Source organism: Lineus longissimus, chromosome 11 (genome assembly GCF_910592395.1).
Source record: "Lineus longissimus chromosome 11, tnLinLong1.2, whole genome shotgun sequence".
Classification (NCBI taxonomy): domain Eukaryota; kingdom Metazoa; phylum Nemertea; class Pilidiophora; order Heteronemertea; family Lineidae; genus Lineus; species Lineus longissimus.
In genome coordinates, this window is record NC_088318.1 from 3,692,029 (window position 1) to 3,707,576 (window position 15,548).

Sequence of the window (15,548 nt, forward strand, 5' to 3'; positions counted from 1 at the left end):
TATAAATAGAAAGTCTATTTATTACATTCAACATTAACGCCAAGAATAACGCCACTTGGAAATATACAAGATATATTTATATTGCCCAGCATCATTCGCTCGGATCACTGGTTTGGATTGTCATTTCTGTTACCACACATCGTGACGTCGATCAGTTAATGCTTCAGTCTACACCAGACTAGTCTTCACTCTCCAAAGGGAGGCAGGACACTTATATATGATGAAATGCTTTCTATGTCTCCTTCTCCGTCACCCATATCACCCAAGGACCTTTCGTCTTTACTTGAACTCATCCGTTTGGTCACGGAGTTCACCAATAAGTACATCATGGGCGGCGTCATCATCCTCGGTATTGGTGGGAACATTCTCTCTATCGCCGTTTTCTGGAGATGTCGGGGAAAGGACCTCGTGACGGTGACATACCTAGCTCCCCTGGCCGCCGCAGACCTGGCTACCCTACTCTATGGGGCGTACTCGTGGATAGTGAGCGGAATCCTCGGCAAGACCAGTGGTAACTTCTTTACAGATGCACCCTTTTCAACTCTGCCCCTAATCCTGTGCAAGGTGATTGGATATCAAAATCGGGTCTGCGTGAACGTGTCCTCATATCTGATTGTAATGTTCTCCTTAGAAAGATGTATCGGAGTCTGGTTCCCGATAAGGATTCACATTCTCATGACGAAACGAAGACGGCGAATTCTGATCGGAGTATTAGTTGTAATAATTCTTATCTTAAATACCCCAACTTTGATATATTTTCGAATAATCTACTGGGCTGGAACAAAAAATCTTGACTGCTTCTTCGACGTACCACACTTTAATAACGAGGAAAGGTACATACTTACGCAAGCTAGTGAAATAATCATTCCGTACATGCTGCCGTGTGTGTTGATTCTGGTGCTCAATATCCTTATCATCATCGGAGTCTCGTCAGCCCGAAAGGGAACATCAGCAAAACCAGTCGTTAACAAAGATGGTAAAAATAGTTTACTAAGCCTTCTTTTTGTCAGCTTACTGTATCTTATCACCATCCTGCCTTTCGTAGTCATATGGAGCATCTCCGACTATTTCAACTATATTGCTGCGGGTGGTGGATTTGTCGGTTGGTCTTCAGCAGAGGTGGAATCTCTCATGATGTTGGGGTTGTTCACCACCTCGTTCTCAATGATGAACTACTGCTTTAACTTCTTGATCTATTCTTGTTCACTGAAGATTTTCCAGGATGAGTTGAGACGATCGGTGTGTCTGGGTATTGGCAAGCAACACTGATCGGTTCGTTTAAAACTGATGGATCAGGAAGTTCCTTTTTGAGGTATGCCAATGGACTCAGAAATGGTATACGCCATCAACAAAACCAGGTTGCAAAGATCAGACGGTTATTTGGTGATGAGGAGCCACGGTATACTGTAGTGGCTCGGGTGTCTGTCTAGAGGTCATGCTGTCCCTGGTTTAACCCCACTGTCAGCGTGATACTTTCAGCAGGACTTTTTGCCTTGCATGAATTATTATTTACCTTACCCCACGTGCTCCGTATGAATTGGTGCCGGTGAAGAAGATGGTCCAATGTTGCCCTTAACTGATTACACGAGATAACTGCTAGCGAATTGGTTTATTCCTGTTTCGCCTATTCCTGTTTCGCCTATTCCTGTTTCGCCTACAAAATTCCTGTTTCGCCTATTCCTGATTCGCCTATTCCTGTTCCGCCTATTCCTGTTCCGCCTATTCCTTTTTCGCCTATTTCCTGTTTGGCCTATTTCCTGTTTGGCCTATTTCCTGTTTCGCCTATTCCTGTTTCGCCTACTTTCCAGTACCCCTACAATAAATCGACTCTCCCACGGGGAACCTTAGGGATGCATGTCCATTTTATGGGGAAAATGTGAGGGGACAATTGGATGATGTTTAGGTGAACCGATGTTAACGATGTGATGACAATTTGACTAATCAAATGCCATCAACTTTGTTAACAAACCATGCCATGACCGTTTTGAAAGAGTCACCTTGAAAGCGGGGACAGTCCGGGACTTATTTGACCATAGGACCATAGGACCATACTGACACACAGTAAAAACTAATAGATTAAGTAGAGTAAAGCAGTCGTTTATTTTGTTTATTTGTTTATGAAAACTGAATTCATGAGTTTTTGATAAAAATACATAATATTGTACATTCTCATAATTATCAAATTATCAAAATCAGCTGTAAAACCCATGTCATAACATACATGTAGGTACAGCACATATAAAGTCAAACAAGGTGGAAAATACATATCATGATATTATGTCAGACAAGGTAACTGATGGCATCAACGTAACTCATTATGTCCCTCTCTCCATTGACGTATTGTTCTTTGAGGCGTAACATGCGTTCGTCAACGCGTACATATGTGGCTCTCCTCGGTTTTGGTCGGCCGCCGGCTTCGAGTCTCTGAATCTCTGACCTTTGAAACATTTCTTCTCGTTTGAGGAAGCGAACTAGTTCGTAGAGGTTCGGGTGAGCATGGCCGGTGTACGTATTAATCTTGTGGTGCCACCCCTCCACAGCATTGATTGTTCGTGGTTGATGAAGCCTGTCATAATGATTCCATAGAGTTCGGTCGAATCTTGCATCCATGTCGTCTATCCAATTCGCCGTAACGTAGTCATTGAAAGCAGCAGCCTGTAGGATGGCGGGTGCTTCGTTCATCGTCGTCATCCACACTTCGTCAAGGCGGTATTGATTCCTTAAGTAAGGGACGGTTCATATTCCTACGTCTGTGGGGAGGTTAGCAATACATTTGAATAGGCGAAACAGGAATAGGCGAAACAGGAATTAGGCGAAACAGGAATAGGCGAAACAGGAAATAGGCGAAACAGGAATAGGCGAAACAGGAAATAGGCGAAACAGGAAATAGGCGAAACAGGAATAGGCGAAACAAGAATAGGCGAAACAGGAATAGGCGAAACAGGAATACACCAGCGAATTACCCCAGACATGAGCCTAATGGTAATTAGAAATATTGACAGTGACCGTGATGACTATGTCCGACGACTCCCCGGCGCCGAGCAACTCTTCATTGTACAATTGTATATTGTTTTTACTTAAAAGTAGTTATGCCGTGTTGGAAAAGAATTTGCTCGATCTATATCGGCCTGAATTCTTCGAAGTAAGGGGCAAAATAATGGATAATGGATCCAATGGATCTGCTTGAAGAATGCCTATTTGGGAGATCATCTCATGGCTCGATCAGTACAGTGGTTCTCAAGGGCAGCCTAGGAGGCTTTCACACACAATCGGTCAATTCAGCCCCTGGTTGGTAAATAACAAAAAGCCTCAAACCAGCAGTTGACGAAGCCCCAGAAAACCATGCAAGTGTGCGCAGCTTGCGAGGTGTTCAAACATACAATTTCGCACGATTCTCAATTTATGGTATTCCATGTACTGCATCTTTATTTTGATATAAATGTTGAAGCGATTTATGAATATTTGATTAAATGTACATGCCACTATTGAAAATGGGAAGAATGAATATCTCATTCGGGTTAAACAATAACGAAATAGCAAAAGTATGCGAAGTGGGGCCGATTCACTCAATAGCTGCTCAATTCCTTCGAAAAAAAGAAGTAAATGAATAAAAAGACGATTTGATATGGCAAATGTCCAAAAAGATCTTTGAGAAGCGCCAGAAGTTGTCCACGGTATATAGAAGTTTTCTGCTTTGCATTCACTCACGATAGCTATGCGCTATATTCTCATTTCGAAAGCATGCCGAACTGATAGAATAAGATGTATTCCTTATTGGAGGGAGGCAAAAAAGCAACGCAACTATAATCCCAAGATTCAGGATTCTAAATCAAACAAGCAGTATGTGTAAGCCTGTCATGTCTTGCAGTCCAAAGCGTCCCGCAAACGATCGAGCAATCCCGATTTCGCTATAGGCTGCCGCTCTGCCGGTTTACGGCCAGTGAGATAACTGTCATGATTAGTCCGCTGGAGTAAGCTCTTTAATTATTTTCTCCAGCAATTTCCTGTCGAATCACTGATAACACATAAAATATGTGAAATATGTTTCTAATCTATTTGATATTTCCAAATAGTTTCATTAGTTTGATTTAATAATGCAGTCCAAAAGTTCTATCAGGCAAGCAAAGTTCGAAAATCAATGTATTGATATTGTTTTCCTGCAATTAGTTAAGTGCCTCCGATAGAATATTAAACGTCCAATCAATCACTTTATAGTGATAATGAGTTCTGTTTGTCCTGTCATTTATGAGGCTCATTCAATTAAAAGCGACTTTAGCGCCCCGCAAATAAGAAATTTTTGTCGCTTGCTGTAATGTTGGCAGGTCGCTGGAGCAAAAATCTTGCGGCCTACTTTCATTCAGTATTTATGACGAACATGCCATTTGTTAGGGACACCAGGCACGGTCTTGCTGCTGCATGGGCGAAGTCTGCAATGAAATTTTAATGGCTCTTAATGCTGGCAAAATTGATGTGGTCATGTTGCTTCTGCTTCCGCTTAATACTCGGCAGGCCGCCATTTGTCGTATTTCGCCGAGGTGGTGGTTGTACGCTGCGGGGCCTTCAATGGCCTGCCTGTTGCAGACCGGCTTGAAGTTTTGGGCTGACGGACAGTCCCGGACTTACGATTTGAAATTATTCCAGTCCGTAATAGATTGTTGATACTCTTCGATATAGGTTGTGATCTGCTCTATTCTTCCTCTCTGACTAGGGTTATATTGGTTTTGTTATTGGATATTACCACTTTTGAACTATAGTATCTTGCAAGATTAGTATCTTCTGCCCGTACTTATTGAAAACGGTCGATGACCGTTTCGCAGTAGTCGTCTGACACGAAAAACCTTTGTTATTAAAAAAGGTTTATCCATGAGACTGTTGAACCGTCAATGATATCAAAATTAATTAGAAGGCACTGTGACATGGCACAAAAAAATTCCAATAATGATTCTGGTTTGAAAAAGTTATCAATCTCCCTCAGGTGACGGAGAATTTTGATTATTGTGATAAACTCGACATCAGATAGACATCAATAAGGGATTTCTGTCAATTAATTATAGAATGTGACAAATTCTGCCCTAGGCTATTTCATCTGACAGACACATCGCATCAGTTTGATAGTGCATCTGCGCGGCTGCAAATCAAACTTTTTCTGTGACCGTGGATGCCATATATAACGCGTTCTTTCGTATCAAATTAGAATAAACTCTGTTCCCAGCCGCTGCATATTCACGCCCGTCTTCGTCTCAAAAAGCGTAGTCAACTCTTGCTCTCAAAGCTTCAACTCTTCATAAACACTGCACTTTTCGTGCATTCACGCGTGCTGTGGCTCTCAAAAGTGTCGAGTGTTCACTCAAACGTGCAGTGTTTCCTGAGGAAACACTGCACGTTTCGTGTATTCACGCGCGCGGTCTGGCTCTCGAAGCATCAACTCTTTAGAACACACTACACCTTTCGTGTATTCACGCGTGCTGTGGCTCTCAAAGCATCAACTCTTTCGAAAATACCTCACATTTCGTGTTTTCACGCGGGCTGTGGCTCTCAAAGCGTCAACTCTTCAGGAAACAACCTACATTTCCAGACATAATTTTAATCCTCAAGAAACATTCATGATCGCAGCTTTCCGGCAAGGAGACCGTTGTATTCATATTGTCACCAAGGCGACTCACTTCCACTTCTCTATAATTTCAAATTAATCAATACAGGGTAAAGCGTAATTCAATTAAATGTACACAGCCCAAGGAACAGCCACATATGTGTATGCATGTCTCCATCATTATCACATTTTGGCTTACATTTTAGGACCAGAATATGCAGTATAACGTCCGTAACACATTTTATTGACTTTCGTCAAATTGGTCTACCATCTTCATCAAGTAGCCTTACTTCTTGCGCAGGTTCACAAAACCGACAAAACTGGCGTTTACACCAGAGCTTTGAATCAAAGAAATTATTTTTTTTTACGACAGTCGTGATCGTGGTTGATGGTCTGATTTAGATTACTTGATACAATTCATCTTAAAAATGTCAATGATGAGGCTACTCATAGAGGATGAAATGATGTTGAGTACTGCTTCGTTCCACTCTTTGGGGCCACAGATTAATGATGAGAATTGCAATATTCTCAAAAGTGACATGACATAACCATTAGCAAACTTAGCGGCGTCAATCGACAATAATCGCTCTCTCGTTTGCGGTGGTCATCGCAGGTCCCTCGGCTGACCAAAATCGGAGATCACGTCAACCTTTCACACATGTATACCGTCGGAGGTAGCATCGCCGGGCAAAAATCGCCTGTTCGCCGGACGCGCAAAATATGCAAATCATCATACGTTTCCCCTTGCGATACAGCCATACCACCAATTGATGTAGAGTGCAACAAAACCCGACATCAAAATAATGAAATCAACATCTATTCAATTTGTGATCCGATATTGGTTGTGATATTCGAAACCCTCATAAGATGACTCAATTTTAGCGTGGATATCAACTTTATGAAGTACATGTTGTTGTCATTCGATCTGTCGCATCGATTCTTTTTTTTATTACCGCTGAAAACAGAGGGGTAAACAAGGTAATATTTTCTGCCGAAGGAATTGTTTTTGTCGAAAAGAAAATCGAGCGCCAGTTCCCCCAAATGTACCACTTCTAAAAAATATTTATTCACTGGAACCTTTTCTTGTGGCACTGGCAAGGTACAATCATCGTACCAGCAAGATTTGTCACAACTTTACTTTTTTTATACCAACTCAAGAGTTTACGCTGGGTATCTCGCCAAAACTTATGTGGTCGAAAGGAAGCTAATACATCATCCATAATCCTATAAAAATGAAATGTTGCAACTAGTGTTTCTGAGTCTATACTGTTCCGTGGTGAACTCATAAGCAGTGATTTACATCCGCGCCTCAAAGCAAGCATCCGACCAATGCATTATACGCTAATAACCTCCGGCAGTCAATCACAGATAAATTCGCAATAAAATGCAAACACTCACCGCCGAAGTAGCTTGCTACAGAACAGGGTACAAATTGACTTAAGCTCTACTTCGTGGATTGTCGCAGGCATACCAAATTAACTGGCTGTAAGTTGTCGCGACAAATTGGATTGCGGCACCAGAACAAATGATGCTAAAAACCGGAAATAGACGAACAAATGCTAAGATGCTAAAAACCGGAATGCTATTCAAAACCGGATTTTTGAGCATGAATTCGAAAATTTCCGATTATGTAAATACGTACTGAAGATGAATCTCGACAATGCCGTTGTGTATAGACTCATATACAAATATATAAATGCCAGGTAACGGCGAATTTGCGTGCACAATTACTGCTATACAGCAATGTTTATTTCTGTTTACCTGAGCGTATAGGCCATACCCTTTAAGGGGACAACTTGGGTATGAGATGTTGGTTTTTCATCAGACAGAAATGGCTTCCAGCACCCTGACTTCTCCAAACAGGACAATTGAAAAGTCACTGCACTACAATAAACAATGCACTAGAACGGGTTGAAATCATAGGACTGCCTGAAATTCACATGCCATGTCCAAAACTGCCTCGCAACACCGTCCAAAATCATAATTAGAACTCAGCATTAGTAGTACAGGTGGCGGTGCATGGTGTCAAGCAGAGTCATTACCCTCCTGGCCAGGTAAATACCACGCCCAAGTTGCCCCTTTAAAGTAACAGCTATACACATTGTTCATTTTACTCATCTCAAATTCCCGATATATCACCAATATCTCGATATCTGCCTTTGATATTTATTTGAAAATGCGCAGGCTGATTTTTGCTATAGACAATGTGGAACATGTATGACTGGATTTTTTATGTTCATTGCTTCACAGTAAGACTAATCACAGGATCTGAATGATAAGAGTACACAAGCGTTGGCGAATTATTAGAGAGTTCTCGAACATCCCCCGAAACGCCAACGTGAACGCCTGTGCCATTGTTCGACATCGTGATCAATGGGATAGGCGTTCGCGTTGGCGTTTCGGGGGCTTTGTGAAAACCCTCTATTATTATCAGGCATCAATCAATGCCTGTAAACTCCATGAAGCAAATGCTATTCTTAGTCAATTATTCAGTGATGTTTGCATGGTATCCTATTTTGCCTTCCCTTTTGAATTGGATTTCATAAAGAATTTTAAAGTGAACATACATGTATTTGAAAAAATCACTGCTGCAGTGTCTCTCATTAGAGAATGTACAGCATTGATGTACTGTACCTTCCCGTTTATTGATATCATTTAACATAGGCGTATTCGATTCGTTATTGAACCGTCTTTGATAATTCCAACGCATGCTGTGTGCTCTACATCTGAAGGCGCCACGCCTACAGTTAGAACTGCACACAGTGTGTATATTGAGTGTGTCGAGCATGTATCAATGCACGCTGCAGAATGCATCATACGTTGCTTGTTGTCAATGCATTTTGAGCCTGGTCATTCTGTATGGATTTCACTGACTCGGCCAACAATCTTTGATAACAGCAGTTCATCAGAGGCAGCATTCAAGTCCAATGATATCAACTACACGTATATACATGCACTAAAGTTCACCGATGTTCATGATGTCATGCTCCAGCATGGCCTTTGTTTCGATTTCGAAGTAATTCGTCAACCTGTCTTTGATCGGTGAGACTAGAGAATGTTCGTCAATCTTAAGGTTGTCACATGCCCATTTGTTCCATCGTTTATATGTTCAATGAAGAATTAATAAAGACTAGTCTTTATGAATGATTGGTTCCATGAAATCATTTCCATTTCGTTGTGACTGTTGATACAATGACAATTTATCTTATTATAGGGCATGCAGACGACTCTCCATTTGATTACAGAAACTGATTGCGCAAAATAATGTCTGTATTATGTAAAAAGTGAATGACACCAGGTAACTTATGACAACACACGATTATCCTTCATGCATACAATAGGATAGTTAGTGATATGAGCGTGCATGTATCATTCTCAATAAACATTTCATAATAGCATGCCGCGAAGTTACTATTTCTAGCTCACAAGATCATTTGCATAAGATATTGATGACGTTTTAGTCACGTGACAGGCGGACATCGAGACTTATTTCTACGCATTTGAGCTTATTCCAAAGTAAATTATCTTTGACCCTGCATTGTTTTTAGCATGAATGATACCATAGAGTCAGAGAGAGAAATATTCAGAACAATTATGTAGTATTTCCAACACTCGGACATGTGCCAGATTGAATCTAACTGCCCAAGTTAGAAAGCCTGTAATTCAGCGATGGGGAAATAGAGGGCAGCAGCTGCAGTGACGTCATCTTCGCGGAATGCTATTGAATGCACAGGAAACTTTAGAGAAAGAAGTCGAGGACGATAGGATAGTGGCCAGCTTCCTTTTCAGGGAAATCGAACCCCGGAACTTTCTCATAACGATGCGCTATTGCTATGCATAATGCAGCAACATCCAGACAGGAGTACTCCTTCGATCGTTACCTTCAGTTTAAATCACCGACTCCCTTCGCAATGTCACACGACGTGTTTATTCCAGTAACGCTGAAAGGGTGGATGTCGTCCTGGTACCCAGGTTCTAGATCGACTGGATAATAAGCACCCTGGGTGCCATTACACTAGACAAGCAGCACCCAGCTTCTTTTTGCCTGGCTTACGGATCTTAGGGACGAGGACGTTTCTTGCAATCTCGTTTATCTCGCGCCGTGGTACTTGCGGCATTAGCAGTGCGCGAAATAAAAAGAGCAGATAAAACAGAAAAAAACGCGTAACTGCTAATGCCGCAAGTACCACGGCGCGAGATAAAACGAGATTGCAAGAACACATACATACACATGTAGGCCTATATGTCCTGTTGCGTTCTCAAGGTTTGGTGTGAAAACAAAATATGGCCAATAAGGCTCAGTTAAGCATTGAACTTGGTTTTACTAATGCATTCCCCATCAGCATCATCGTAGTTTTGCCCATTCTCTCCTGGAACTGTTACACACTGTCTTTTCAAGACTGTTAAAATTGATTATGACTGATTCAAGCGGACTTAAAACCGATTTCAGTGGAAAGGGTTCTGCAAAATATGACAAAAACCTTTCGATTTTATAAATCAATGAATGTGCATAAGCGTGTATTATAATGCAAAAACAATCTTGGCCTTTGTCTGCAGACACCATTTCGAAGGATACCATTTGATTAACAAAGGTCATCCTAAATAATTTAGATACATGTCATTACTGACTGTATCCGATGACATGTAGACGATTGCTGTGATAAAGAGCTATTACGGTGTAGTGTTATGCAGGTTAATTGATACGTAATTTGTATCAGCATGGCATAACATTGCACGATGAGCAAAGTCAGGTTGATTCGTGACAGTTTCAGCCTTGAAACAGATAGAACCCCTCACCTGCTTAAGGGTTGACCATAGATACCACCATTTTAGTGAGAACTTGGTATCCTAAAGCAATGGGAACTCCTTCAAAAGGAAGTGAATGCCAATTTCACAGTTACGAGTGGGAGGTTATTCTCAAAACAAAGAACGGACTCCCAACCTTGAAATTGGAATTTGTTTCGTTTTAAAAGCAGTTGTTTCGTTTTGTAAATAGTTCTTATTACTTTAGGATTTCAAGTTCGATCAAAAATGGTGTTACCTTTGATCAATACTTAAGCATCAATCAACCGAAAATTAGAAAATCTAACGCCCAAGCTGTATCAGTATTGATTAATTAGGTCCAATGAAACCTAGATAATACGCCACTTTTAACCATTTTAGGACACGTCGGAAGAACTGTTGCCGTAAACGACCCTGGCAAGTTTCACCAGAGTATCAGGTGGAAATATTAGTGAGGGACTTTTACTCTCAAGTTATTGGACAATCTCGAATTCTTACCCGAATTGCAAAAGGTTAACAATCCAGATGACACACATGAAAATCATTAACGTTGACTTATTCTAATGACGGTCATGCATGAACCTATTTCAGTGATAGTCACGATAAAGCAGGAACTTATTTTGATGACTCTCATGATAATCATGTACCTATTTCAGTGACACTCATGAAACAAATGTACCGATTTGAATGACTCTCATGACAAGCATGAACCTATTTCAATGACACTCCTGATAAGCACGAAGCTATTTCATGTAGCTTTATATGATAAGCTATAATATGTATAAAGAGCCAACAAATCGCCCTGACGAAAGGACCATTAAGCCATGGTTTTATTCCTTGTTGTGTCAAATCAAGAGAATATTATGTTTACATTGAACTCAGTTGCCAGGCAGTCTTTGTTCGTGGCTATTCGGGCATACCAGCAAAATTGTTGGTCAGCGGTCAGGGGCAGCGCAGCGATGTTAAATCTGTCGGCCGAGGCCGATGAACATTCTACTTGATACTGTTTATGTGTCTCCATTAGAAACGACCGGTTCAAGGTCTTCCTTTCATGTTTCAGAAACTGGTGAAGGATTTCTGTTTCTAGTTTTATTTTTGAGTACAAAACATCAATTGTAAAAGCTACATTCATGGAATTTTACTTCGCATCTGTGACCAAAATTTAATTTAGCATTTATTTATCAACTACGTGTAACTGCAGTTGGCGCCAAAAGTCCATTTCGCCAATATCTCAAAATGGAAAAAAAAACCCAGCTTAATTGCATTTTCGCACCAAGCTCGCCCATCCCCAGAGATGGTGGCGCTGCTGAGAGAGACTTTAAAGGGAAAGCTACTAACCTCGGGTCCAACATCCGCAGCTGTCACACTTGAGACGAACTCTCGCAGGAAGTTATCCAATTCCGATCCCTCAATGTATCCATTTCCTTAAACAAAAGGGGACTCTATCATATACATGTACATGAATCTTTGAATGACGTAAGTAAAAGAACAGTAATGCTGGCTACATGATGGATTTGATACACGACCTGTTTAAGCATTTTCTGGTGATGATGGCTAAATGGTGGAAATCGTTGCACTTTGTGATCAGATAAGCAAGAAATTTGATACTTGTCATCCCCATTGGGGGATCAAGGGTGGATGTATACTTACACCCATTCGACCTCAACCGAAGCTATACTACCTGTGTTTGAATTATTGACCAACCCAATCTAACTGAATCGGAATTAATTCCGAGGGGTACCTCAAAATGCAATTATCAGGTTTGCTGTCATGAACCAATCAAACCATATCGGAATAATTATATGGAGAGCTGACTTGTTTTTTATTGAGGTGGAGTATTTTCCCTCTATAGAATGCAAAATATGATAACCATAATACATGTACATGTATACAGTTCTGGACATGCTTACCTTTTATTGAAAAACTCTGGTACCAAAAAATAGACAACAGATCTTTTTGGTTGTCGCGGATATGATTATGAGATCAAGATCAAATCTTTCTGATAAACGTATGGCTTCACAGATCGAACGATCGAACACTAACAAACCCAATGTACTCGTTTATTGGCTTGTAATACTCTCGTAATTGAGGCGATAGATCAATTCAGTGTATTTGAATGAATGTGAATAACTGTCATTTCGCCTTAGGAGAAATAAACTAATAAGATCGCTCAGTATTGGCGTGTTCCATCATCCTGGCAGTTGTTAGGACATAGGAGTAAAAAAGCCTGATTTCGGGATGGTGTTCCATGTGCTTGGTGAACAGTTGACAACATCAATGCATCCTGAGGAAATCAGGGTTAATGCTCGCTTCTCCGGCCCTGCACACAAATCAGGGGTTAACTATCGCTTCTCCTGCCCTGCACACTAAGCGTGCGAACATTAACCTCTGATTTCCTCAGCATGACATCAACGAGCTTTTTTTACATCTGTCAGGATTTTCTTTTGTATACAGTATATATCAATCACCAACGTAATGTATACAAAGTATGGATTCAATATATACTTGGGTATACTTGACATGTTGATATATTATGTAAGAGAATCGTTTATTTAACGACTCTGAGATTTATGAATTGAACGCAGCTTTAATTGCAATAACAAGTTCAAATTAAGCCACCATTTCTCAGAGCATGGGCGTTGCCCTTTTTGATTACAAGGAATTGATACTGAATACGTTGGAAACCAGGCCTACTCAGTGCAATAAAATCAGTGCTAATGTAATGATCACATGTATTTGCCAACAGAAATGCATTGAATGGTAATGTGTACATCAACACCATCTGTGTTACAGCTCGGCCTAGGCCTAGAAAAATCAATACCGATAATGTATTCGATATAAATTTTATAAAAACAACGGTCCGTTGTCTGGGATACCTAGCTAAAGGCCTGTGCAATATGGTAATATGTAAACCGCTGTTCAGGTGGTTCATTCAGGTCACTCGATGAGTCACCATCATTACGGACAATGGAGGACCAAAAGGGCCTGAAATGACATTTAGACTACTCCTGCGTAGTCTGGCTTTGTGTGTAAAAACGGTGCTGGAAGTGGTGTGCGACTCAAACAATGGTCCATCTTTAATAGGTTGCTATAGGCAGGAGCGGGAGGGGGTTAAATTGGTAATTTAAGTGACAATAGTTAACATACTTTGGGCCTTGATTCGACAATGAGTGTATTCCTTAAACTTTAGGCCTAGCGTGAAGAGTTTTGATGCCGCACTGTGAAATAGGAGAAACCCCTATTGCCGACTTCGTGTATGACCTAATCTGACATTCCTGGCTCCTGCCTATACTGCCCCCCTTAAATGCAGAAATACGTTTTAGACACGTTTCCCAAATGTGGTTTTAGATACAGTCCCCCTCTCGATGTGTTGTATATGACTTAGGGGTATTAAAAACCTGAATCTCAACCGGATGATAACATGTACATATATGATGAACGGACTGTATGACCTCAAGACGCTGGTTGAAAAGCAACCACGGTCGAAATGTTGCAGTGTTAGCTTTTAATATAGGCCTAGATCCTAGATACTTATATATCTGTGAAAATCAATAATTAAACGACAGTGGAATAATAAAATGTGGACACTTGTATAATTACGTGACCATCCAGCAGCAGGGGACGCGCATATATATTGTAATTGTTCGATTTTTTTTAAGGCCTGTCTGTCATTTTACCACGGGACGATTTTCATTATTCATCTTTTCATTATAATTTATCTTAAACTCCTCAGTTCAGTGGTCCCGAAAACCCAGTTTTCGGCCCGGATTCGCGCTGGCTGCGAACGAGCTTTGAACGAAACGGTAGGTCTTGTATTTCGATAACGTTTTTACAAATGGAGAGAAAATATGTGTCGCGACCAACAGCAAGGTGACCACACACATTTTATCATATGTTGATATTTTTCATCTTTTGATGCTGATTAAATCTTGTCACACCTGGTCACTCCGCAAACAATTATTGGGACAAGAATGAAATTAACTGACATAACTGATACATAAATCTTGTCACATCTGGTTATTTCACCAAAAAGGCACATTTCAGTGCAAACAGACGCTTAGCAGTTTAAACAGAAACGTCCAACCAGAAGAAAATACATGTAGTCTTCTTTTGGCCAATTCGGGGATTTCGGAAGAAGAATTCCTGATACTTGCGGTTGCGCTCACCCAACCAGCAGTTCTTAGTTTTGCACCGGAGTGGTCATTAGAAATGAGCCAATCACGAGCAATCATCTCAGTCCGGGTCGCAGTCATACCTGTATCCCGCAGTTAGTCTGTTTTAGTAAGGTCTGTCTTTCAATAAAATGACACTGCAACACTACTGTAACCATTAAATTTTGTCAGAATATAACTCACCATCGTTGTCGTAGTGGGTCCAAACCTCCTGAAACTGCTGAGCAGTAAACTTCTTCAACTGCTTAGTATCCTTGTCGCGAAATTGTCTCAGAAAATTCTTGCATTTGTCATCATCGGCTGAACCTTGGCTCGCCATCACTAAAGAACTTTCCAATGCAATACACTTACAGTCAACAATGATAATACACGAGATCACTAGTACTTGTAGATCCTTGGCAACCTGCTACGATACTGCCACGCTTTCACTGTCGCATTGACAACTGCCGATTACAGCTGTGTACTGCGCATGCGCCGGGTTTCAGTTACCCGGATGATGTGAACAGGTGGGTTGAAACTTACAGAATCCCAGTGTACATTATTGATTAACTCTTGACAGCTTGCAATAGGATTTCAATGGATGTTTTGATGATTGAGAAGAGTGACATTTTGCGACGGCTTGATTCGTACGGCTTCGTGCTGAGTCGGTCGATTCACGGAGGAAGTGTGAATTTTGGCATGCTGTTTCATTTTTGATATAAAACAAAAAATAAGTAAAAAACTCGTTGCATTTTGTGTCAGAACGCATCTCATCTATATATCATACATTTTACTTTTACTTTCAATAAAAGACTCTGATTGTACTGAATATCAACGTCTTTTGAGGACTTTTTTTTAATATTACGAGGTTCTTAAGTATACATGTGTAATTATAATCCGGATGATTATACATGTACATGTCTAGGATGATCCGTTCACTTTGCTGACTGTTTTGATATGCAAAGTCCTTTCAATTTCTGAGTTCTTGAGTATGTGCAAGCAAGTATTCTAATAGGCCTAGGCCT

At 40.7% G+C, this 15,548-nt stretch overlaps 1 protein-coding gene across 6 annotated transcripts in view; it reads right to left on the reverse strand.

Annotated features, from left to right (window-relative positions):
* Positions 1-14,972, reverse strand: part of LOC135495406 (calbindin-32-like) — a 49,086-nt gene extending 34,114 nt beyond the window's left edge. For all 6 annotated transcript variants that reach the window (XM_064784011.1, XM_064784009.1, XM_064784010.1 and 3 more), the window contains exons 1-2: positions 14,728-14,972; positions 11,711-11,796 (exon numbers count right to left, since the gene is read on the reverse strand). In XM_064784011.1, coding sequence (XP_064640081.1) covers positions 11,711-11,796; positions 14,728-14,863 — 222 coding nt within the window. In that variant the 5' untranslated portion in view covers positions 14,864-14,972. The remainder of the gene's footprint in view (positions 1-11,710; positions 11,797-14,727) is intronic.
* Between the last annotated feature and the right edge of the window lie 576 nt (positions 14,973-15,548).